This window comes from Mya arenaria, chromosome 15 (genome assembly GCF_026914265.1).
Source record: "Mya arenaria isolate MELC-2E11 chromosome 15, ASM2691426v1".
Lineage (NCBI taxonomy): Eukaryota > Metazoa > Mollusca > Bivalvia > Myida > Myidae > Mya > Mya arenaria.
Window position 1 is genome coordinate 24014720 of NC_069136.1, and position 24573 is coordinate 24039292.

Sequence of the window (24573 nt, forward strand, 5' to 3'; positions counted from 1 at the left end):
AAACAACACACATTATCACACTGAAATTAATATTTATTATTATCATTAACTTTACATTTAACTACTATTTCAAATGCACTCATATACATACAAGACTTACCCCTGCGAGAAAAGTTCTAGAACTAGCATCAAGTTCTTGAACGTTCAAGAACTGTTCTAGAACCTTAAGAACTGTTCTAGAACTACTGTTTTTAGTTCTTGAACTGGCGTTCTAGTACACAAATGGTTCTAGAACTCGGGTTCAAGAACTCAAAGTTCTTCAATCTTGTTCAAGAACCTTTCATGTTCTAGAACATCAGTTCTAGAACTAAAAAGTTATTCAATCTTCTTCAAGAACTGTAACTCAAAGAAAAAACAAATTATTTATTTTGTAACATTAACAGTTAAGTGATTTTGTATTTTCCTTTTTTAAGCGAGAGACTAAACAGGTTAGAAGATGACTATAGATCTCTGAGGCACATTAATACTGTAATCTAGAAGAGAGAATGTCTAAGCTAGAAGGAGTCCTGAAACCCAAGCAAAGCCAGTCACCCAGTGGACTGGATTAATATTAAAATAATAAATGAAATTAAATCAGGTTGTGCTAAATGTAAGATAAGATATAAGGGTTAGTTTGGATGCTGGTTACATTATTCATACATGCTATTCTGTGGGTCGATGGGGGACAGGCCCTTTTGTACTGTTAGTAGGCAAAGGGCGGCTGGCCCATTTGAAGCTTGTGGGAAATATGCATTTTAAGGTTCCAAGATTACATTTAAACATAGCTTTTCTAGTTGTTAATGTACCAGTCAGACAATTGTAACCACGCCCCCCCTCCCCCACCCCGGTACACCAGGGACTGAGAGGGGATGTTTTTACCTTTCTTGTTTATCAACTTCGTTTACAGAAGATTTTTTCATGAACGCTAACAACTGGTTCTAAAATATTTTTTGAATCGGTTAAGAAATAGTTTTCTCATACAACTTCTGTTTTAGTGACCATGCTGTACATATATAACTGATAGGCATTTATAGTCGTTTATATGACTTTTAAACTTCACAATGGACTTACGTTTTGTTTAAGCAAATGTCTGGAGTCTTTGGTTTGCCATGACGTCAACATATGATATATTATATCAAACAGTAGTTTTTAATCTCCACTATTAGACAGCGTGAAAATGTAACACATTGGCTGATAGCTGGTAAGATCATTAATCTATGTGATTTCTATCCTCTAGAGCAATTCAAAGTCCATTAGTTGTCTTAATCACTGACAAAATGTGTACAAACAACTGAATAACAACAATAAGCCGCCATTTTGAATTGAACCGGAAGTACACTTCTGCAGACGATAATGGAGGAAGCTTTCAATTTTTGTGTCGTTTATTTGACCACGATGGCAAACTGGTGAGTTTTTACCTATCACTTGTAGACTATTTTGAACTAAATTGGTTTTGACTCCTTACTTAATGTATAAAATTATTCCATGACAATATAAAGTGACTGTAATTTCTGGAAAGAGAATGTCAATCGTCAGTTTGAATTTTCTTTTAATTAATTTAAATTCTTATAATAAAATATTTAATTTTTTTTACAAAAAAAATCATAAGCACTTAATGCAATTTCGTTTCATCGCTTTGAAATGGTTTTACTTGTGTAATACTTTCATTTGATCGGAAAAGAGACAATTTAAAGAAGTCGCGAAAATATGTGACAGTTTAGACTTCATGATTTGTGACTGCATTCATTTAATGTTCTTGGGTGATTGGGTAAAGAAACCATGTGTTACTCATAATTGTTTATGATATTCACTGAAATATTTGTCCATTTTAGACTCAATGGAGACGAGTAATACACAACCTGACCGTTCAAGTGAGGATGTTAATTTTCCCTGTTTCCGGTACGCCTGACCCCAGATCACTTGGACACCGTACAGACCCCCAACCCACCAACATGTCCTGTACAATTTCTGCAGGTGTTCACTTGTTTATGACACCAGAGTTATTGGTAAGGATTTGAGTTAAGATAATTTTAAAATTTATGAAGTTTTTTCTTGTCATGAAAGCATCATAGTGGATTTTAATGGAACCAAATATATATTTGACAAAGTGAGTGTGAGCTGTAAATACAAAGTCGTACATTTATGGGTTTTTTCTGGGAGGACCCATTTCTCTCAAACATAGCCATTCTACTACGAGAACAATGCCTGTTAACTGTCATATGACTTGACAGTAGATTGCAAATAGTTTACTTTTACTTTGAGGCTTATGTAAATCGCCCTGTACCTACAATTAATACTAGTGAATTTTGTTTCAACTGCAAAGTAAAACTTCAATGTGAACAACTTAAAATCTCATCAATTCTATAATCTTGAGTTCAAATAATTTACAATTGGCCTTATTTAAAGAAAGAAGACTTTATTTTAAACTTGCTTCTTGTTAAAATCTAAATTCAATGTCATATATTTTTCAGGAAAAACGGACTTAAAATAGAGGAAGACAACTGCCATTTGAGAAAGAAAAGGAGTACATGGGCGATACATATTACTGCACTGTGCACAGTATAGAATCAAATCATCTACCAACTCCATGTTAGTTGCTGTGGGCATCAACATTGATACAGATGCAATTTTGGAAACTGTTCAAAAATAAGAGTTACTCTATCTTAACTAATGCAGAAGTAAAAACCGTTCCTGTATAGTGAAGGACTTGTTTACACTAACTAGATGCTAAAAAATTTCTTGCAAGTTGCTGTGATTAAATAAATTACAAACTTACACATCAACCCTAAAGAAGAACCATCATCATCTACAATGATGTAATCATTTTGCAATGTGTATATACTCACAACAGTGTTATGTGTTATAAAAAGTGGAAGTGTTCTAAATGGACGACTCCCTGACAAAACCATAGAACTGTCATATTTTCTAATGATTAGTCTTGTTTCATTATAACTTCTTAAACCATTATTAAAATTTAATGAATTAGTTTTATAAATTAATATGTGTTCAATTGCATTACTTAGTTTTTTTAATTTCAAATGTTTTTGTTCTTTAAGATTTTGTTCTGTAATGCTGTTGATTAAGCCTGGAAGTAAATATGTTGTAACATGTAATATGGATATTGTTTCTAATTAATGTCACAGATTCTAGTGGTATTCCACTAAAAGTTTACCGCTGGTATACCACTGAAATACCATTGGTATACCACCAGCATACAGCTGGTATTCCACTGACATTTTTACTGGGGTATTTCAGGCAATTTGTTGTTCTGGAACTGTTCTAGAACTTGGGAGTTCTTCAAGAACTAATAGAACAGTTCTAGAACTTGGAGTGCTTGAGGACAAATGTTCAAGAACTAGTTCTTGAACAACAAATGGCCTCTTAGATATTCAAGAACTTTCTTCAGAACTTCTAGAACAAGTTCTTGAACTCATCTATTAAGAGTTCAATTACTATTCTAGAACTGGGTTCTAGAACAAATTTTCATAAGTTCTAGAATTTGGTTCAAGAAGTTCTAGAGAAAGTTTTTGAACATTTAGTTCTAGAACTGCCATTTAGAGTTCAGGTACTATTCTAGAACTATCTTCTAGAATCTGTTCTAGAATAATTCTAGAATTCCTCGCATCTCCTCCATACAACAATGTTGTATGGAGGAGATGGCCCTGAGGTGTTCTGATTGCAGTGCAAAAAAGGACTCACACAGCCAAAGGGCTTATAATCAGCCTTCTTTTTTATTATGCATTTTGGTATTAAAATATAGGTTATTGGTTATTAAGTATAACATACGTATTACAAATTAAACAAACTCATACCAAGGGAGGGACAACGACAATTAGTAGATACGTATGTATGACATCATGGTCAAATGAGTGTATCAACCAAGGTTGTCCGGATAGAGAATTGGTTAGTGCACTCTATTCTCACCAGTCGGGTGCATGTGAGTTTGGTTGCGTGGTCACGAAGCCTGACAATTTCCTCCAGGTACTCCAGTTTCCCCCACAACACAAGACCACACTCACGTAACATTGTGCCAACGAAAGTGATTAATATAATGTAGCAAAAACTTGTTTCACAATTGTTGAAAAGTTTAAATTAAGCAAATCTGTCATGTACGCGAAAACACAGAAAAGTGTACACGAAATACTCAAGTCTATAGACCCATTTGATAAACTATTAATGGACGCGATTGCATCTAGATTCCAGACTTAAAAAAGATGTCTGCCAGAAAATTTAGGGTTGCTCTTTGAGATTTAGTCTTTAGGGATTGGCAGAGATGCGACAAGATGGCTGCAAAATCAAAGAAGAGAAAATGTTGATATGTCCTTGTCATAAAGTTGGTGATATTGCAAGCTGAAACACTTCAGGACAGAAAACCTGATCCAAAAAATAATTATAACCAATTTCATAATGAAACAGACAGTCTACAATCTAGGAAAAAAACTTAGAATCTGTCAGGCGAAAATTTAGAGCTATTGCTTTAGATTTCTACTGGGAGCAATATATTTCACAGACATCTGATTAAAACTTCTGATTGACATGAAATTGATGTGAAATTTATTTCTCTTCACAATGCCTGAATCAATTCTACAAAATCACTTAATTTTTATTTTGTTTGTGGGAAAAAGATAAGTGTTCAGGTTATTTTAATGTCATTCGTGTCAACATAACCAGAACTGCAATGCGCTTAAATGATTTTAAATCTTTAAATAATCTAATTTTAGCGCCACATTAAATTTATTATTCATAAAAGAAGAATACGGTTACCTTATAAATCTACCTTATATTTTAAATCTGTACTATGGTTTTTAAAATATATGTAACTCTATTGGCGTGGCCATTCTATTTTTAGACAGGAAACTGTTATGCTGTGTTTCCTGATTACATTAAGTTAATTATAAGAACAATTTGAATATGAACCATAGTTTCTTTATCTTGACATTTTATTCTAAATCTATACCCAAATTGTTGTTTGTCATGGGTATTTCTTCAATACAAACTATTCATGTATATTCATTTCCATGAAACATTTTGTTCTATATTTGCAGATATGCTTTATGAACGAGTCCCCTGGTGACACAGATAACGAGGGAGTGTCGCCACGGCAACCAGATATCCATGACAATGCCAGACTCATGGCAAAGGTCAGCAACCTAGTCGACTCTGATGTAAGTTTTTCGGGGCTTATAAATTTACCATAATTATTCTATTAATTGCCTGGGCGTTTATTAGAATCGTACCCCAAAATCAAAGTAGGGGACGGGCGTTATAATTAGATACGTTTGCTTTTATACAAAATGAAAATCGATCATCATTATAATATTTGGATGTAAAGAAAGTGAAGATCGTATATAAAGCAGGAAATCAGGAAACTCATTGTTTGAAAGGTATGGGTTTTTAAAAAAAATGTGGGGTGGGCATTTAAAAGAGGCAATGTTTTTGCACGATTTTGCAAAAGCCTCTATTTGGCAATTATTAGCTTCTACTTGCAATACCCTCTATTTGGCAAAAGCCTCTCCTCCAATGAACAGAAAACAATAACATCATTATATAACAGGTCACACTTCAGTGCAGCATTATTAAAGAGGTTACCTTTTATCAATTCATAGCACCAGTCATGGTTGTATAATAAATTGGATTACTTGACCACCTCTGACAACAACCTTGACCAGGTTGATTTGTAAACCAATTTCTCCCACCTCAGATAAGTAGATCCAACAATTTAACCCTGCTAGAAATTCTTATCTTGCCCATGGGCAAAGATAAAACAAGTACCTGTATGGAACTCCTTTTTAATGGTCATCACATTTAATTACTTTGCTTGTTGAAGACTGCCATCTATAGCATCAAAGAAACCTTGTCTTGTGGAAATATTTAGGATGTTTAAATTAATTATTTCTCGCTTCAAATGTCACCATAAAAAAGTTTTCATGCACCTTTCAAGAAATAAAGCTTCACTCTCCTCAGAACTATTTAAAGACCGATTTGACTATTAACATAATCTGAATCACTGCAGGCATATCCATGACAACCACGAATTAAGACATATCGATACACATTTATTTTCACTATCCACGAAAGAGTGCCATAAAAAAATACATTTTTACTAAATTTTGTTGAACTGAGGTGGGAGAAAAAGCGTCTACCATAGCCGCTCGTGTAAGATAAGTTTTTCTCCCACCTCAGATAAATAGATCCATTAATTTAACCATGCTAGAAATTCTTATCTTGCCCACGGGCGAAGATAAAATGCCCGTATGGAACTTCTTTTAATGGTCACCACATTGTAATTACCTCCCTTGTTGAAGACTGTCTTCTGTAGCGTCTGTTTGAAGCGCATCATGAAAACCTTGTCTTGTGGCAATATTTAGAACGCTAGTTAATTATTTCTTGCTTTAAATGTCACCAGAAAACAGTTTTCACGCACTTTTCAAGAAATAGTGCTTCACTCTTCTTAGAACTATTTAAAGACCCATCAGACAATTTACATACTCTGAATCACTGCGCGAATATCCATGACAACCACGAATTATCGCATATCCATACGCAATTATTTTCACTAAGCCCAAAAGAGTTCCAGCAAAAAAATACATTTTTACTTAATTTTGTTTAACTGAGGTGGGAGAAAAAGCATCTACCATAGCCGCTCGTGTAAGACAGGTTCATCCCAACCCTCGCACAGGGTGTTTTGCGGAAACTCGGTAAACCTTGTTTCTGCAAAACACCCTACACTAGGGTCGGAATGAACCTATCTTACACTCTCGGCCATGGAAGATACTTATAATCCCAACCTCGTTTCCGCAAAACACCCTACGCTCCGGTTGGAATAAACCTATCTTACACTCCCGGCCATGGAAGATACTTATAATCCCAACCTCGTTTCCGCAAAACACCCTACGCTCCGATCGGAATTAACATATCTTACACTCTCGGCCATGGAAGATACTTATATTCTTGATGTATTAACATCAAGCTTGGTCTTGTATGCATATTCACATTAACATTAATTATATGAGTAGAAAGTCCTTGCACCCTCCCTAAAATTTATGTAGAGTAATTGCCTTCTGCTTGTAGCACTTCAGTTTTGTGTTTTGTGGAATTTATCTCCACCAGAAATTATGTAGTTGTTTTTTTTATGACTAATACAAAAATAATATGGTCAGAATATCTTAAGATGTTATCAATTCTTTAGACCAATTCTGGTTTGTCAATTTACACATGCTCATTAAACAGAACATGAATACAAATGAAGTTTTTGCCTATAACGTTGCTAGAATTTTCCATATTTGTTTCCTGAATTTGGCATCATCGGAGAAATAAACGTAGCTTTATTCAATGTTTAAGGGCATCTGCTAAATTCACTGTAAATATTGACTGGTGGCTTCCGTCTAGTCATACAAGCCAGCCAGCATGGGCAATTTGTGAAATGAAATCTGCCAAATATGATATGAGTGATTGGCGATTGGTTGCCTGCTACGTCAGTTATGATATTCCTGCGGGGAATTTATGGCCTTATGGCAGGAAGTTGGTTATAGGTTTTGTCTAATTTGTCTGGCATGAGTTATGAAATTCAATTCTATGACTCACTAAAGCCATTATAAAAGTCTTACGTTATGAGCTTAGATATGAAATCAATAAAGTCAAATATGAAAAGATCTTGTAACTCTCGCTTCTCTGAGCAATATGTGTTAGACATGCATTATAACAAGACACATTTGCCCCCTGTTTTTTTATTCCACCAATTCATGCTCATATCTCGGAAAATGCGTGGATTATGATTCCAAGATTTCTTATTTAATCCTTTAGATTTTCTTAGCTTCTGACGAACAAAGTTTAATTTAGGAATTAATTTGTTGTTTTAATTAAGTTATTTAGCAATTAGCTCTTACGGTCTGGCCAGTAGAGAGACAATAATCAATCAATCGACAACAAAGATCTCGCCCAAAATCACGAAAATACTTTAGTGAAATCTCAATCTAAACTCATTTTTCCACATATCATCAAATGTCATTAAATATGTTTTTAAACCTTTTAAAAGCACATGCTATCATACTTATGCTTTTATGTGGTAAAATAAGTTCAGATTTAGATTGCAATTTGACAGGAGTTTATTGTGATATTCAGAGGCCTGTTATAAATTATATAACATTTTTATTTTACCCAAAACCTTTATAATGAAACATGTTGGACAAGCTTTTAAATATCTACAAAATGTAAACATTTGGGTACAAATTAATTGAGTAATGAAAGATCATTTTGAAATAGTAGATCCGACATACCCATTGGCCAATACTTGGACTGTGTAATAAAGTTAGAAATTTGGTCATCAAATTAAGTTATCACATGCGTATACATAAGTTCTCTTTTAGAACAACACAGTCCAAAATCTTATACAGTGAATTCAACACCAAACCGTCTAAAAATTGTCTTTGAATTGTGGAAAACAACCAAGCATATATTTAAAGATAATTTCTTTCTCTAGAACAACTTGAACACAATTTGGTACCACTTTCTGTCCATTACCCCACCAACGTCTGTTTCATGTGGGTTAAGATTGTGGAAATCTACCAGACAAAATAAATAATGTAGCACACTTTTTATAAACAATAATGTTTATATTATTTTTTACTTTTTTAGAACAACTTGAGCACAGTTGAGGACCTAAACCAGTCTAGTACCCCACCCACCACCGCAACACAGAGCTGCAGTCCTCCGAGATTAAAAGCAGGCGATCTCCCTTCTCCAGCAGACGACTTCCATTCTCGGCAAGAACGGCTCCAAAATGAGGCTAAACTTGCACTTGCTCAGGTGATAAACCCTTTAAATGTAATGGACTGGTCACATTGATGTATTAAAATGAATCAAGCTGAACTCAATTACAGTAATTCGGGTAAAACACAGACAGATAAAGTGTTATACTTCCAACCATCCTCCCTTTTTTCCAACTTGAGTCCTTCTTTCTAGGATTCAAAACATTTTTGTAATTTTCTTAAAAAGCTTCTGTAGTTTATTAAAATTATCTCAACTAAAACATACACATGTAAATTGAACAAAATTTTAAGTACCGGTATCTACATGCATGCCAGTGTGCTATTCAATAATTGTATGACAGAATGCCATCTAAAATGGGCACATAATTTATATCATTTTTTTTATGTCCATGCTTTATTGTCTGACATTTTAGACTTGGTATGATTTAGCATCGATGAATTGTTGATGAAGCTTTTTTGTACTTACTGATAGAGCAAAGGTGCATTTAAAATCAACATTTCTGTACTTCTGTACTTTTTCTAAATCTGTAATTACATCTACTTGTAACCCTCGCACACACTGACAGTGACCATAGGTGGCAGTATCGACCAGAAATTAGGTGCAAACAATTCTGTAGAAATAATATATGAATAAACGTGTCTCCATTTCTGGTCGATAACGCCACCTATGACTGTGTCAGGGAATTCGTTTTGTCCGCAAAATTACAGACAGTTTTGTCCCACATGAATTGACATTTACTGTTATTAGCTTGAGAACTGGTCAATCTTTCAGAGAATCCTTTAATTTCTCCTGGGTATGATTTTCGTAAGATTCTGGACTTTGTCTAGCTTGTGTGACACACTGTTAAGGCATGAAAAAATGGCTTTAACTAAAAACTTGTAGAAGATATTCAACTAAAACTTAATACATTTGTTGTTACTGACTATAATGTGCTTGTTTGACAGGACCTACATGTATAACTCTGTCGTTGATTTATTTAATTTATGCCCCTTTTTGGTTAATAAAGGCAACCGTTTCCATCAGTTTTCCATCAGCTTGTCATACTCCTGTTTTGCCTAAAGTGACACTCTTAATTAAAATTTATACATACACATGTATTACAAACACAAATTTTAAATGATAGACCTTTAACTTCTTCCTTTATAAATAATGCAATTATGGAAAATATTAATTACTGATAACAAGATTGTTACTGTTTATTTAATAACTGAAAATGCAAAAATATTAAATGATTGGTGATTGCTAAAAGATAAGTGTGACTACTATCGTCTCATAAAGTAGAAACACTGTATTTTCTGCTCTTTCTTTCAAATTAAACTCAGTATCCTGTATAAAAATCATTGTTTTCGATATTTATTCATCCTGTTTGGTATATTAAAACAATTCGGAGTATGAGTGCATCAATGTGATAAACACCAGTTGAAGAAAAATAATGAATATTTCTGAACCAGACCTTTCCTAAATTGCAGTTATACATTGTGTTAATGTTGTACATGGCAGAAATTCAATGAGTATAGATCACGTTTATGTTCTCTTGGTGGACAAAATACATTTGCTCCATAATAAGGCTATTTACAGCTTTATTTTAGGAGCCAGACACCTCATTAATCAGACTCTATTCTTATAAAAGGAATATGCCGGGGCAAATAATCTGAGGGAATAGCCTATTTATGGGGGTGGGAGTGAGAGGTTCCAAATAACATTAAAAAAAATGCTGATGGAACCTTCTTGTTACCTTCTCAAATTACAAGGCTATGTGGTGTCTGAAAATGAAATACAAATCAGTTTCAGCCTGTGGATTTAATGGTTTTATCATGTGTTGCATATTAAAATAGGAGCTATATTATGGTACATAGGAACTATTTTTCTTTTGAAGAACTTTTTATATTATTTTTTTTTGAATTTTAATGGCTGCTGACTATTTGCTCATGCATGTTGCAAAGCCAGGAAAGTTTAAATATATGGTATTTTAAGTCCACAAATCCTCTTTTAGTCTAAGTGTATTTGATCCTGTATCAGAGTTGTCTGTTGGAACAGGTGGAATTGCATTGTACATAATTAATACAGTAAGAAGAATAGGACATACTAGCTCTTAATATTATCTTTATAGTAGAGGAAATAATGAAACTAAAAGCTATTTATTTCAAGTCCATAAATACAATCTATAAGACACAGGCTATTCTAACCATATTCTGGGAATTATCTACAATAAAATTAAGTTTCTATCATAATGGATGACCAAGATATATATGATCAAAGTCTTATGGTTAATCTGCTTCATATGATGAGAAAACCAGTGATAAATTATCAAAGCACCCCTGAAATGAATTTCTAAAAAAAACCTATACTTTGTCCATGTATTTTTATAAATACAAACTTTGTCCATAAACATGTGGAATTTCACTGGTGAATTTTGAGACCAAATGGCATCCTATCATGTGTGTTCTGCAGAGATTATGGTGCAACAATATCTGAGTATATGACTATATCTTATCCAGATATATGATTAAACTAAGCCAAATAAAGCAAACAGCAACACAGTAAAACAGTCAACGATGTAGCTGTTTATTTCTGGTCCTTCTAGGATGTTTAATATGTATTAGTAAATCTTAAAAAAGGAATTCCAATTAGACCAATGTTAGGGTGTTGGTTTAGGGCAGAGGGGCTATAACAGTGTCTCAATGATAACTACTGCCAAGGAACAGTTAGACCAATGTTAGGGTGTTGGTTTAAGGCAGAGGGGCTATAACAGTGTCTCAATGATAACTACTGCCAAGGAACAGTTAGACCAATGTTAGGGTGTTGGTTTAGGGCAGAGGGGCTATAACAGTGTCTCAATGATAACTACTGCCAAGGAACAGTTAGACCAATGTTAGGGTGTTGGTTTAGGGTAGAGGGGCTATAACAGTGTCTCAATGATAACTACTGCCAATGAACAGTTAGACCAATGTTAGGGTGTTGGTTTAGGGCAGAGGGGCTATAACAGTGTCTCAATGATAACTAGTGCCAAGGAACAGTTAGACCAATGTTAGGGTGTTGGTTTAGGGCAGAGGGGCTATAACAGTGTCTCAATGATAACTACTGCCAAGGAACAGTTAGACCAATGTTAGGGTGTTGGTTTAGGGTAGAGGGGCTATAACAGTGTCTCAATGATAACTACTGCCAAGGAACAGTTAGACCAATGTTAGGGTGTTGGTTTAGGGTAGAGGGGCTATAACAGTGTCTCAATGATAACTACTGCCAAGGAACAGTTAGACCAATGTTAGGGTGTTGGTTTAGGGCAGAGGGGCTATAACAGTGTCTCAATGATAACTACTGCCAAGGAACAGTCTTAATCAAAGACGGCTGTTTTCACACTTGTGTATATTTTGAGCTTTTGTAGAACTGTGTTTTAATTATGTTCAATCAATTTTCAGGCGGGGTCCATGGCCCATATGCAACTGGAGATCGAGAAACAGACGAAGAAAAAGTCTCCAATTGCGGAAATGGTAAATGCTTATTTAACGGTTTGCGATGCGATCAGCGAATATTAGCCTTGTTTGTGGAGTTAATTTCATTGAAATTAAGCAGAATTTATCCATGTCTTGGTATATTAGTGAGTATTGTTTGTGGTCACCAATCCAGGTAAGTAGATTTCCTGCGGTTTTCTCTGCAATACAAGACCTAACTCTCTAGCATTACATCATGCTATGAGAGTGATAATATATAAAGATAAAATGTTGTAATATTTTTAATATCTCACAGTTATTGTTAAAATAAAAACGGTTTGAACTATTTCTCAAAAGGATTAAAATAGAAAAAGGAATATTGTACAGAATTGATTTGACTGCTTATGAATATGACAAATAATACTTGAAAAGATAATGTCTAGTTTTACTCCGCGAAACTCATATTCGCTGATAGTGTCACATTTATATGAGTTTCTTCATATGTTCTGCAGAAAATCTGGCAGACCACTTAGGGTAAAATTGGAAGCAGGGTCATAATTTATTCACTAATGCCATTCCCTTTCTTGGAAATGGAATGCCAGAACTAACTTAAAGGCAAATATCCCTGGGATTGGATTTATTTCTATACCTAATGAAACAGTGTATTCATGTACATGGTTTTCAATGTTAGATACATAGTTCAATGATCATAAATGATGTGCACTGATGGCTCGGATAAAATCTATTTGTATAATTATCAGGGCTTCTAAAAATCGGCAATTTGCTGGTCTGGACCCATTTTGACCTTGCCAGGCCGATTTGAGTAACTGAAAATGGCTTAAGAATTGGTCCGAAATTTGTTCGTTTTTTTCTTCAATTTTTGTTCAAAATGGCTTAGTCTGTTGTAAATGTAGAATTTGTGTAATACACAGAGTTTGTCTTTCACCCATCTGCAAAACCAGGGGACATCCGTGAGGGCTATATGTGCAATAACTCCTGTGTCTGTCTGGTCTGTGTTAATTGCTTTCACTGTTTTTATTACATCAAAGAGATGTCGACTTCTTTATCTTTTTCTCATCTAACCATATGTCACACTCTTGCTTAAAAGCAGGGCAATTATCATTAAGGATGTCCTTGTTAATCTGCCAAGGCCATAAAATTCAGAATTTATTAACGTGTGCCCTTATTCTGTAGGATATCAACAGTGACACACATTAACTGCAGAGACTTACCGCTAAGTGTGCTGCTTACGTCATTTTAAGAAAAAAATATGAAAAAATCTTTGTAGCCTTTTCTCGCAACAGTTGTCAACAGTTAGATAAAAGATAAAAGTATAAAAAAAAATGTTAATGAAATGTTGAGTGAAATGCTGGAAAAATATAATTTTTCGGAAATTCCAATGATGTCATAGCGCGAGAGGGACACAGTTCATACTGTCAACTGGGCAATAGTTCAATCCAAGACAAATTGATAGCTTTCATGTCAAACAGCAAAAATTAACAGATTAATATTTATATAATAAATCAGGTAATAGTGAAAATTGTATCCGGTTAAGTTTACTTTATATGTATAGGGAATAAACAAAGTGTGACATGTTCCTTATAACAATAGGGATATTTCCCTTTAACACTTAACTAATGCATTCTAAAGATACTTGACAATATTTTTATCAATTAACCTTGATGGCTTTGAGTTCATTATTGATTTTCACCTTGAAATAGAAATTAAAGTATTTGTGCCTTTTCCAGGAGATACTTCATTAATTAGACATGTACCAGGGAACTCATGTCCTCATTATTTAGACATGTAGCAGGCAATTCATGTCCTCATTAATAAGAGTGCATTTGGAGTCAATAAAACGAACAGTGTGTCCATCCATGTCATGAACCTTTTAATGTCCGTTTGTCTGCATTATGTAATATAAATTGTTTAGTTTTGCTTAACAAAAGCATTAAATGGGCATAAGCCAGGCCAACTAATTAAACACTAAAAGCCTCCTCACACATAGGCGAATCCATCAAACGCAGCCTGGCGAATTGGGTGATTTTGTCTATTCTGGCGAATTTTGACCGAAACATTGTTACAAAATATGAAATATAACGAAAGGTAAACGTAGGGGAACTATATGTTGCGAATGATTTACAAAGTGTGACGAACGGTTACTGTTATTCGCTAAAATGCGTTGCATCGTGCGAACAATCTTTGTTCTTTCCGTTAGTGATTAAGAACACACAAATATGCGAACCAAAGCGCAACTTTGTGCATGCTTCCGAAGCCGTCCGAAGCTTTTCGGATGCGTATTCCGAATCTGGCTGTTACCGGATGCTGTACAAGACCGTGAAAATCAGGTGGGGTCAATTTGCCTTCTTACTTTCAACGACTTTACACCACTTCGTATTGCTGTTTGACTGCTGTTTGATTTTCGATTTTTTGATGTTTTATAAGTATATCCCAGTGACCCCTGTGGCCAACGTGGCCTCCCCTCTTCATCAGGCTCTATTGTCCTCATGTCACCATGTTCGTTATGACCAGTAACCCAGATGTCCTGGGTCAAGAAGGAAACAGAATGGATAATTGTCTACCACACGTCCCCTATCTGCTCCAGTTCTGTTGTCTGCTCCAGATGCTTCATCCAGTTCACGGGCCATCAACCCACGTAGTCGGTGAAGCACCAAGAGACATTGTCAGTGAGATGTTGTACATGATCACTGTATTTGCTGCTTTTGTATCATTGTTTGTATGTTGATTAAATCTGAAGTCTTTTTTCATTAAAGAAATTTTGTATATAGAATTTCTTGTCTTAGTATAATTACTTCTTTTGTACTCTTGTCCCTATACTTCCGGTATACTATTGTAGTGTCTACAATCACTTAATTCTGAATTGTCAATGACGCGGCGGCTGATCTGGGTCTATACTTTTTGCAACACCATAATTCCCCTTGATATGGCTCAATTTAATTAATATTGCAAAGTTTTGATGTTGTTTACAATTGACTTCCATACCATTTTTAAGTTTAATATTTATTTTCCTTCTTTATCAATATTTTGAAATTAATATGTTGATACATTTCTTCTTTTTTTTATTAGACTTTGATTTATCAATTATATTTTCGAAAACAAAATTACTTTGTTGCTTTTACTTTTATTTCCACTTAATTACACTTAATTTTAACCTCTAATTTGACACCCTCATGTCTTGCCATGGCACACTTCCCGCTGAAGAGTTGACCCAATGCTTCACAGTATTTCTCACAATCTTCACATTTTTGCTTGCTGTGTTGTAGCCCCTGATATCGACAGTCCTGATATTCTCCAAGTTGCGATCACTCTTCCATTCCCCCAGGAACCAGGTCGCCTCTTCTGTCCTCTTCATTCTGCATAGTGGGGTACCTCATCCTCATCAAGTTGTGGAGAATACAGCATGTCTTGACAATCAGTCTCACTGTGGATGGACTGTGGTTCATCTTTCAGAGGAGTATCTGAAATGACCGAAGACAAATATTTCCATAGGTCGAACTCAGTTGGTTCGAATTTATGCTTATCGAACAAATTATTTATAGACCAAAACATTAAGGTTTTGTTGTGTAAGCACATATATTAGTTGCAGGGAATACTCCCTGGAACTTCAAGCTAGCGAAGTTCGACTGTATGTAGGGCAAAAAAAGATAATTACCTGGAATCGATTGGCCAAAATGCCAAAGGCATTTTCTGATACCCTCCTAACCCTGGATAACCGGTAGTTGAGAATTCTTTCCTCTCCGTTCAGGGCTCTCTGTCCATAGGGTTTCTGCATGTGCTCACTGAGGCAGGCAGGCTTTCTGATGGCTATGTGTTTGCCATCAATGGCAGCAACACAATTTGGAAAGTTCAACTTCTTGAGGAACCCATCAGCCAGTTGTTTCCATTCTTCAGGTGTGAAGGGGGCTGTCATAACCTCATCAACATATTCCTCACATATAGCATGACAGACTTCTCTAACTACTTCAGAGAGGGTATTCTCAGTGACCCTCCAGGAGTACTGCATGTCTGAGTACTTGGCCCCAGAAACCAGGTGTCGTAGAGTGCAGCTAACTTGAGGCCTGGATCCAAGGGCTTCCTGTACCAGGTGTGCTGTTTCGAGAGGCGATGGCGGACCCTCTCGAATATTTCATCATACATTTCAGGCGTTGTAGATCTTCCATTTTTGACGAAGGAATAACAAATAATCTTGATATTTAGCCTCCTCCTTTTATATTTGAAATTCAAGAGTACACAAAACTGTTGAGATACTCAAAACTACTCAAGAAATGTTGATGCGTAATGATTCACGTTGATTCATATGTCGTAGTTACCCTTCGTAATGATTCGTATGCAAGCGTCTGCCGTTCGTTTTCTGAACGTCAACCAATTGTCACAATTCGCTTCAATTTGTAATGAAATTTCGGATTCAGTTAGCTACAATACGTAATTATTCCCTACATTTCGTACAAATTCGCAAACTATCGCAAAGATTCGTCATGGGATCGTCCTCGATCGCTTGATATGCAAATTAGCTGATGACGACCTGACAACGAGCGAACTCCAACGACAGTTGACAAACGCTATGCGAAGACTGTCAGAATGGTTAACTTATTGAAATGAATTTTAACGAATGATAGACGAAACTTTTATTCGCCACAAGTTTTTCAACATGTTCAAAATTTTCCGACGAACAAGGCTTATCGCAACCGAAGCCGAAGCTCACAAACGCATTCATAAGAACACCATCAACGATGTACAACGTACATATACTAATGGGAACGAAATTAACTCCTATTTGCCAGTACACGCATGTTGACGTCGGGGGGTGTTCGCTTATGTGTGAGGAGGCCTTAAGTGATGATGTAAATGTCTCTATATAAGCTATAACACGTGTGCGAACCTCTGAATAACCAACATAATAAATCCAGTTTATGAACAAATGAAACTTGGTGGAAATTTTCATTACAAGCTTTCTAAATGATTAAATCGAAATCTGTCTGGCAAGAGACATGAGCGTAAACACTAAGAGGGTGCAGTCAACACTGATAACATTGTGTAAACACTAAGAGGCTGCAGTCAATAGAGATAACATTGTGTAAATTGTTTGGTTCAATAGGCTGGGACATTTTCATTTACAGACAATAACTGATTAGTCTGACTTTAAAATAAAATAAAAATCATCGGAGCTATAGGGATAAGACTAAAAAACGATTACCAGTCTATGATGGTGTTAAATGTCGGTTTTGACATGAAATATATCAAGTAGAAGATAGGGATTTGATTTGTCCCTGAAGGACTGCAGATCTAATGGCTTCAGGGATTAAATAGAGTGGGTGTCAACTGGGTGTTTTTGGTTGTTTGTTTATTTGTTGTAAGTATCGACACTCCAGTTTACTTCAAATTTGAAGACCTTAAAAGGGCTTCTAATAAGCTAGCTTCTGCAACAGGATGCTTCCTCCCCTTTGACTCCCAAATAACCAATCACCGACATGGTTTAAGCCCTTGACACCAGGTCAATCGCATCCCTGACTCTGAAATGGGGTTTTTAGTAAAAAGGGGTCTAAGCTTTGCTTTGTACATGAACCCCACAACCTTTAACAGACATCAGGCTCAAATTATCACCTGTTAAAACCCCTATCAAAAAAAGGCATCAAACTTACAATGTTAAAAGCATGATAGGCATTAAAATCATGTGAACGAGATGGACGTTGCCATTTTATTTAGTCACAAATAACTATGACGTCATTTTCCGCTTACATCATAGTTAAGAATTCCCGGGTTCGCAATTTTAAACATGTAAGTGTATGACTTTATTTGGATATGCTTGATTCATGATATTTCAGGCTGGAATACCGGGATTGGGAGAGCGTAGAAGGAAGAAGCTGGCACCTAGACAGCTTCAACAGATGAACCTCGCTCAAACACAGGTCCTCTACAATGACCTACAGACTCAAATTGAAAGTATGTTTAAATGATGTTAAAACCAATTTATTAAGCTCTTGTAAAGATGGCTTTATGTTCAAGCTGTCATGATAAATAAATCACAATTGCATTTCCTTGGTATATTATCCAGTGTTCTTGTAGAAAAGACAAGAGAATTTACCCCTGGTGGAAGTTTTCGGGGAGGGACCTTCGTTGGGGGTCCCGTGTGACAGTGCTAAACACTGGTGCACGTAAAAGAACCAGGGTAGCTCTTACCAGGGTTACATTCTGTCGGTGCACTTTGCTCCAAAACCTATTATGACTAAAAATCTTATCTGAGCACTGCCCAAATGGGCATGGCCCAAGTGCAAGTATTATTAAAAGAAGCTTATACACCCTGATATGCTCAAAGTAATGACGTCAGTACACCTTCACCAATATATCTCTCATTTTATATGTATTTTTATTTCTGAAGCTCAGTGGGTCCTGATCCCCTGCTAACTTTTTCTCCAGTATGTTAAGACTTGGTTTAGTAAAAGAGAAACAAAGCCATTAGACACACTTTAATATATAAGCTAAATATAGAATTTGTTACTGTTGGCATTATCCAATATGTAAATATTTTCTGGAAAGAGATCCTTTCAGAAGTACATAATCCATCATCTCAGTCTGACCAAAATTGTGTTCATAGACTGTAACAAAATGTGCAACACTGACTTTAGCGATATTCTGTTTACAAGAAGTCAAACAACAAAGGTTGATGCAAAAATGTTGTTGTTTTTTAATTTTAATGCATTAATATGTTAACTCACTTGACTCTAATAATCAGGCCCCAATTTCTCGAAACTTCTTAAGTCCCTTATAACAGGATTAAGCTAAACTCACTATTTTTGTTGTTCTATAATATGCGTTATATTAACTTCTTTAAGAGTTTTAGAAATTATACAAGAAAAATCTGTATGCTAATTAGAAGAAACCCTTTTACATTTATCAAAATCCATTATGAGTATGTTTTATGGCTAATTGAAATAAGCGACTTAAGCCTGTTAAGCTTAAGAAGTTTCGAGAAACGGGGGCCAGGAATCAAAAAACCTATGATTTGTGTGCAGATAAGAAAATATTACTGATGTTTTTTTCCTTATTTTAACTGGGGAATTATAGTAGCCACGAAGCTATTAATTGATATTATACCTCACATAAATTTGTCCCTTCTATGTACATATAAACTCGATCGGTCCGTACAACACTGTATTTTGATGGAAATTCAGTTTAATGACGTCAGCGGTCCATATTATATTTTTGGCCGGTCTGGACCTGACCGAAAATGTAATATGGACCGCTGACGTCATACAATTGGTAAGTGCGGCTTGCTATTTTTACAACGGCAAAATCTTGTCGCAAGTAAACATTATTAGCTTTGTTCAATAAAACACATTTAAATCGCTTTAAAAATATTGAATTGTATGAAAAGTGTTCGGTATAATATAAGAAATATAACACACCACTTCAGGCCATATGGCATTATAAGGACCGGTCAGTCAGCCCCCGGAGGTGAATGGACCTCGGCTAACGCCTCGGTCCATATACACCTTCGGTGGCTGACTGGCCGGTCCTTATAATGCCATATGGCCTGAAGTGGTGTGTTATATTTCTTAAAAATAAGCTGTTTATTAATCAAAGCTTTTTTTTAATCTGTACACAAATCATATGCTTTTTTCATTTTGATCGTTAAAGTCAAATAAGTGGAACATAATGTATAATTTTAAGTCAAATGTAATATTAAATGCATTGAAATAAAAAAGAATCAACCTATATCGTGTCCCTTTAAAACATGTAAAATGAGAATCAACCTATATCGTGCCCCTTTAAAACATGTAAAATGAGAATCAACCTATATCGTGCCCCTTTAAAACATGTAAAATGAGAATCAACCTATATCGTGCCCCTTTAAAACATGTAAAATGAGAATCAACCTATATCGTGCCCCTTTAAAACAAGTAAAATGAGAATCAACCTATATCGTGCCCCTTTAAAACAAGTAAAATGAGAATCAACCTATATCGTGCCCCTTTAAAACATGTAAAATGAGAATCAACCTATATCGTGCCCCTTTAAAACAAGTAAAATGAGAATCAACCTATATCGTGCCCCTTTAAAACAAGTAAAATGAGAATCAACCTATATCGTGCCCCTTTAAAACAAGTAAAATGAGAATCAACCTATATCGTGCCCCTTTAAAACAAGTAAAATGAGAATCAACCTTTATCGTGCCCCTTTAAAACAAGTAAAATGAGAATCAACCTATATCATGCCCCTTTAAAACATGTAAAATGACTCCAAATTGATAACTACACAGTGGTTGTAGTCCCTGATTTGCTCTGAAAAGTTCACCCATGGGTAAATCTACAGGTGTAATCAGTATAAACATTATTTCCTGTTGTAATAAAATATGTTCTAGTTAGAACATATGAAATAAATTCTTAATGATTAAGATTGGCGGAACTGCAGTGAAAGCCAATTAGCCATTCTTGAACATTAAAATTTTTCACAAAATGTTCTAACTAACCTATTGGCGGGAATCCAAACTAAGACCTCTTTTCTGTTAAGTTGTATAACTGCAAATCTTTCCAATAAAGTAACGTACTTATTGAATGCCGATATGCGCTTTCATTTGCTGCAAGTGTATGTTATGATTTTAAATACATTGAGTATAATTATGTTCCAGGTTTAAATGAAGATCTAGTACGACTACTTATGGAGAGGGATGAACTCCACATGGAGCAGGACTCCATGTTGGTCGATATAGAGGACCTAACCAGGTAATACCACATCTTTAATCACTCGCAGATTTAATGCTAGCTCTGATTGTTACGCCCAAAAGGACCGCATCTAGTAACCAGAATTAAACCATCTTATCTGTTTGTCCATCCTCACAATTTTAATACCTGAAGAATACTTCGGCCAACGGACCTCAAACTTGGTAAGCAGGTTAGTAAACCCCATTGCTTTTTATGGCCAGTGGGTCACAGGTCAAGGTCATGGTGACCTGAGCTGAAATCTGTTTCCGACCAATAACTGAAGAACTCTCCGGCCTAGGTACATCAAACTTGGTTGGCAGATTAATCATGACCAGCAGATTCATAAAGCATGGGTGAAAGTTTTCAGTATTGATACTGAATTCAGTATTTTGGAAAATATTTATCCTATTATAATGTATTGTAAAAATGGCATTTCCCTATGTAAACACCCTATTTTCAGTATTTTGAAAAATTCAAACTTTCACCCATGCCTTTATGATTTTGAGGTCAAAGGGTCAAAGGATAAGGTCAATAACTGATTAACACTTGGACTTTAGAAACTCACACTTCATAGACAGGTTGGTCTTGGCCGTCAGATAAACCCTATTGTTAATTGATACCAGGATTTCTATACTGTTAACAACATAAGGCCATTTACCTACATCATTCACTTTTAAGTAATTCAGTCCTAGTAATTTTGTTTCTTCATTTTCTTTAACATATCAAAAGTTTTTTTTCTATTCTAGTTTCCATAAAAAAAATTGAAACCTGGCAAAAAATTATCTCACATATTGTTATTCATGTTCAAGAATTCCAATTTCAAAAATCTCATTTAAAAAGACAACAGATAGGTGTTGACATCCACTCGATCTTGCACAGACTGATTGACATCTTCCAGCAATTCTTTGCTCTCTGAAAATATTAACTATAAAAAAATAAAACTGCATGGGAAGGGAGTCTCGAAAATGTGTTATATAATTATTACTAAAAGGCTTTATGTCCACATAGGCCCAAATTCTATCAGTTATTTGTTCAAAGAGGCCTTTCAGGGGCATTTGTCATATTTCTTTGACAGTTCTGGTTTTTATTTGTTGAAATTGAGTTATTAAACTGGCAGATACTCACTTGAACAGAATGTTGTAAACCAAGGCCTAGAAATAATTGAATTATCCACTAGCGCTTCTAATGCTTTTCAGATATATAAAGCACTTTCTATCACATTTTAAAATAATTATTAACAATTTAACTCTGGTTTAAGCTTTTTATCATGTTATACCATGGAAATAAGCATTTTTATAAATATATATTTTTTTTTTCTGAAACTGTGGTGCAATCAAAGATGTAATCTTGATTGATTTGTTAACAAAAAAATTATAGTCTTACCGTTGTTGCCAAGGAATTTCTTTTGTATATCCAGTTGGCTACTCTGCATAATACAGTGTTGGCATTCCTGATATGTGTTTTCTGCCTGAGATGCCCGGTAGATTTGTTTATGTATGACATGTGCTTTCAGACATGCAGAAGAGCTTGCAGACCGAGCAAATCGACAAGCCAACGCAAAATCCACTAGTTCAAAAGGGAAAATGCCGGCCAGATAGCATACAGCCTGTGACAAAGTGGGAACACATGGACCTAAACTTTAGGCTAGAGTGTACAAATCCACTTCAAGCTTGAATTTGAAATTATAGGTGTTGAAAATTCTCATCATAATGAGCGATACTTAAATGTTCACATGAGCTTATAAGTCATCTAATTCAAATGTGGAACAGGTTTAAAGCTGCACTCTCACAGATTGACTGTTTTGATAAAAGATCAGGGGTGGTATTCAATATGTAATTTAAGTCAATCTTATGGTCATACATGATTGACTTCATTCACTCTATTGGTCAGTTATAAATAACAAGCAACCTGATTAGCTACATCGTTCTTAGATCCAGTTAAGACCAGTATAGAATACCAGCCCTGATCATAGTTTTTCATATTTACATTTGAAAAATGATATTTAGGACTGAAAGTGTTACCAATGCTTTATTAAAAATGATTTTTTCAGCAGTTTTCAAACCACTGAGTTCTGTTCAAATTGGAATTACCTTATATGACTGAATTGAAGGCATTGATACAAAAATCATCTGATTCCGAGACAAAAACTAATAAAAAGTCAATACTGTCAATCTGTGAGAGTGCAGCTATAAAGCAGTGATTTATCTGACTGTTTTGTTTAATAATTATTTATTTTGAAGTCTTGTTTGATACAAGATCTATTTATCATATAAAAATGATATGAAATATGATATGATATGATTTAGATACTAAAAATTGATAATTAGAGGTATGAAGGTAAAGAGTAACTATTAACCATTAAATGTTATTTATTGAAAACCTTTTTCAAAAATGTTCCTTTATCCATAACTCATTACTTTTTCTGTTAAAGCTGGTAAAATTGAGATATTTGAAGTTGACTTGTCATAAAAAAATTTTTTAGCTTTTAGCTTAAACATTTTATGGTATCATTAAAACTGAACCAATACTGTTGTACTGTTTATTGACCTTTGTTCAGATAATGTTTAATGTTTAAAAGCCAGATTTCACAGCAATATCACTTCAAAGAATATCAATTTTATGGAAAGTTTGAATTGCAATTTCTTTATTTTGAATAAAAAAATGAATTATCCAAGCTATTGCAACAGGCCATATTCACGAAAAGGACTAAAAAATGTTATTGTTACTCGTTGCATCATTTCAAGCAACACCAAAGCTATTATCATTCTGATATTTTGCTTGTGCTTCCTTGAACAACCTGTGTGTCATATTTATCTAAGGCCACTTTTAATAAATAGTTGGTATGTGGTTCCCCAACTGACTCACGAACATACCCAATGAGCCAGTCTTTTAAGTCTCTATGGCCAGGTGGTCATTATTTGTTTATTTAAAAAAAAATCTATTTGATTTTTTTTAGTGTATTTTTTTATTCATTTTTTTGTAGGGTGTCGGTAAGAAATTAAAAAAAAACCTTACCACACCTATAATGGTGGAGGAAGGGGAAACGCCAAACCAACTATTCATTGTGGCTTACCATTCATAATTTGTTCTTTAAAATGAATGAAAAATAATACACATGTATTCATTTTCTTAATAACAAAAATAGCAAACTGTTTATTCAAGTTCAACTGTAACAATTCACATATGTTGTTTTCATATTTATAAATTTCAGACACACACAGCATTATGCAAAGTTTAATTGCATCGTTGCTTTCAAAGCTTATAAATAGCTTTTCTCACTAACTAAAAGTTCTGACAAAACCAAAATATAAAAGTAATTTGTATTTAATATGCAGATCTGTGTATGTGATGCTTTTTGCATTATATTGTGTAGGAAACATTCCAGCATTCTCTTGTTTCCATGTTTAGAGTGTATAAACCAAACACCTGTGTTTTGTAGCAAATTGTCTAGTATCTGAAATCATAACCATTAAGTATGAACCTTTGTTGTATTTTAACATTTATTACTTTGTTAGTTTATTATTTTAAACATTTACGCATTTCATAACATTTGTGTCAATAAAAAGCCAAATAACATTTTGCCTTTCATTTTTACCCGAACATACCCGTGCCAAAATAGACTTTAAAGGTGCACTCTCACAGATTTAGCATTTTCACAACTTTTTTATTTTTCGTCT

The 24573-nt window shown here is 34.7% G+C and overlaps 1 protein-coding gene across 1 annotated transcript in view; it reads left to right on the forward strand.

Annotated features, from left to right (window-relative positions):
- LOC128219773 (uncharacterized) overlaps positions 1 to 23767 on the forward strand; it is a 99101-nt gene extending 75334 nt beyond the window's left edge. Inside the window, exons 9-14 of the mRNA XM_052927764.1 lie at positions 5025 to 5144; positions 8614 to 8784; positions 12165 to 12236; positions 18020 to 18137; positions 20824 to 20917; positions 22410 to 23767. Of these exons, the coding sequence (XP_052783724.1) occupies positions 5025 to 5144; positions 8614 to 8784; positions 12165 to 12236; positions 18020 to 18137; positions 20824 to 20917; positions 22410 to 22494 (660 nt within the window). The 3' untranslated portion in view covers positions 22495 to 23767. The remainder of the gene's footprint in view (positions 1 to 5024; positions 5145 to 8613; positions 8785 to 12164; positions 12237 to 18019; positions 18138 to 20823; positions 20918 to 22409) is intronic.
- The last annotated feature ends 806 nt before the right edge of the window (positions 23768 to 24573 follow it).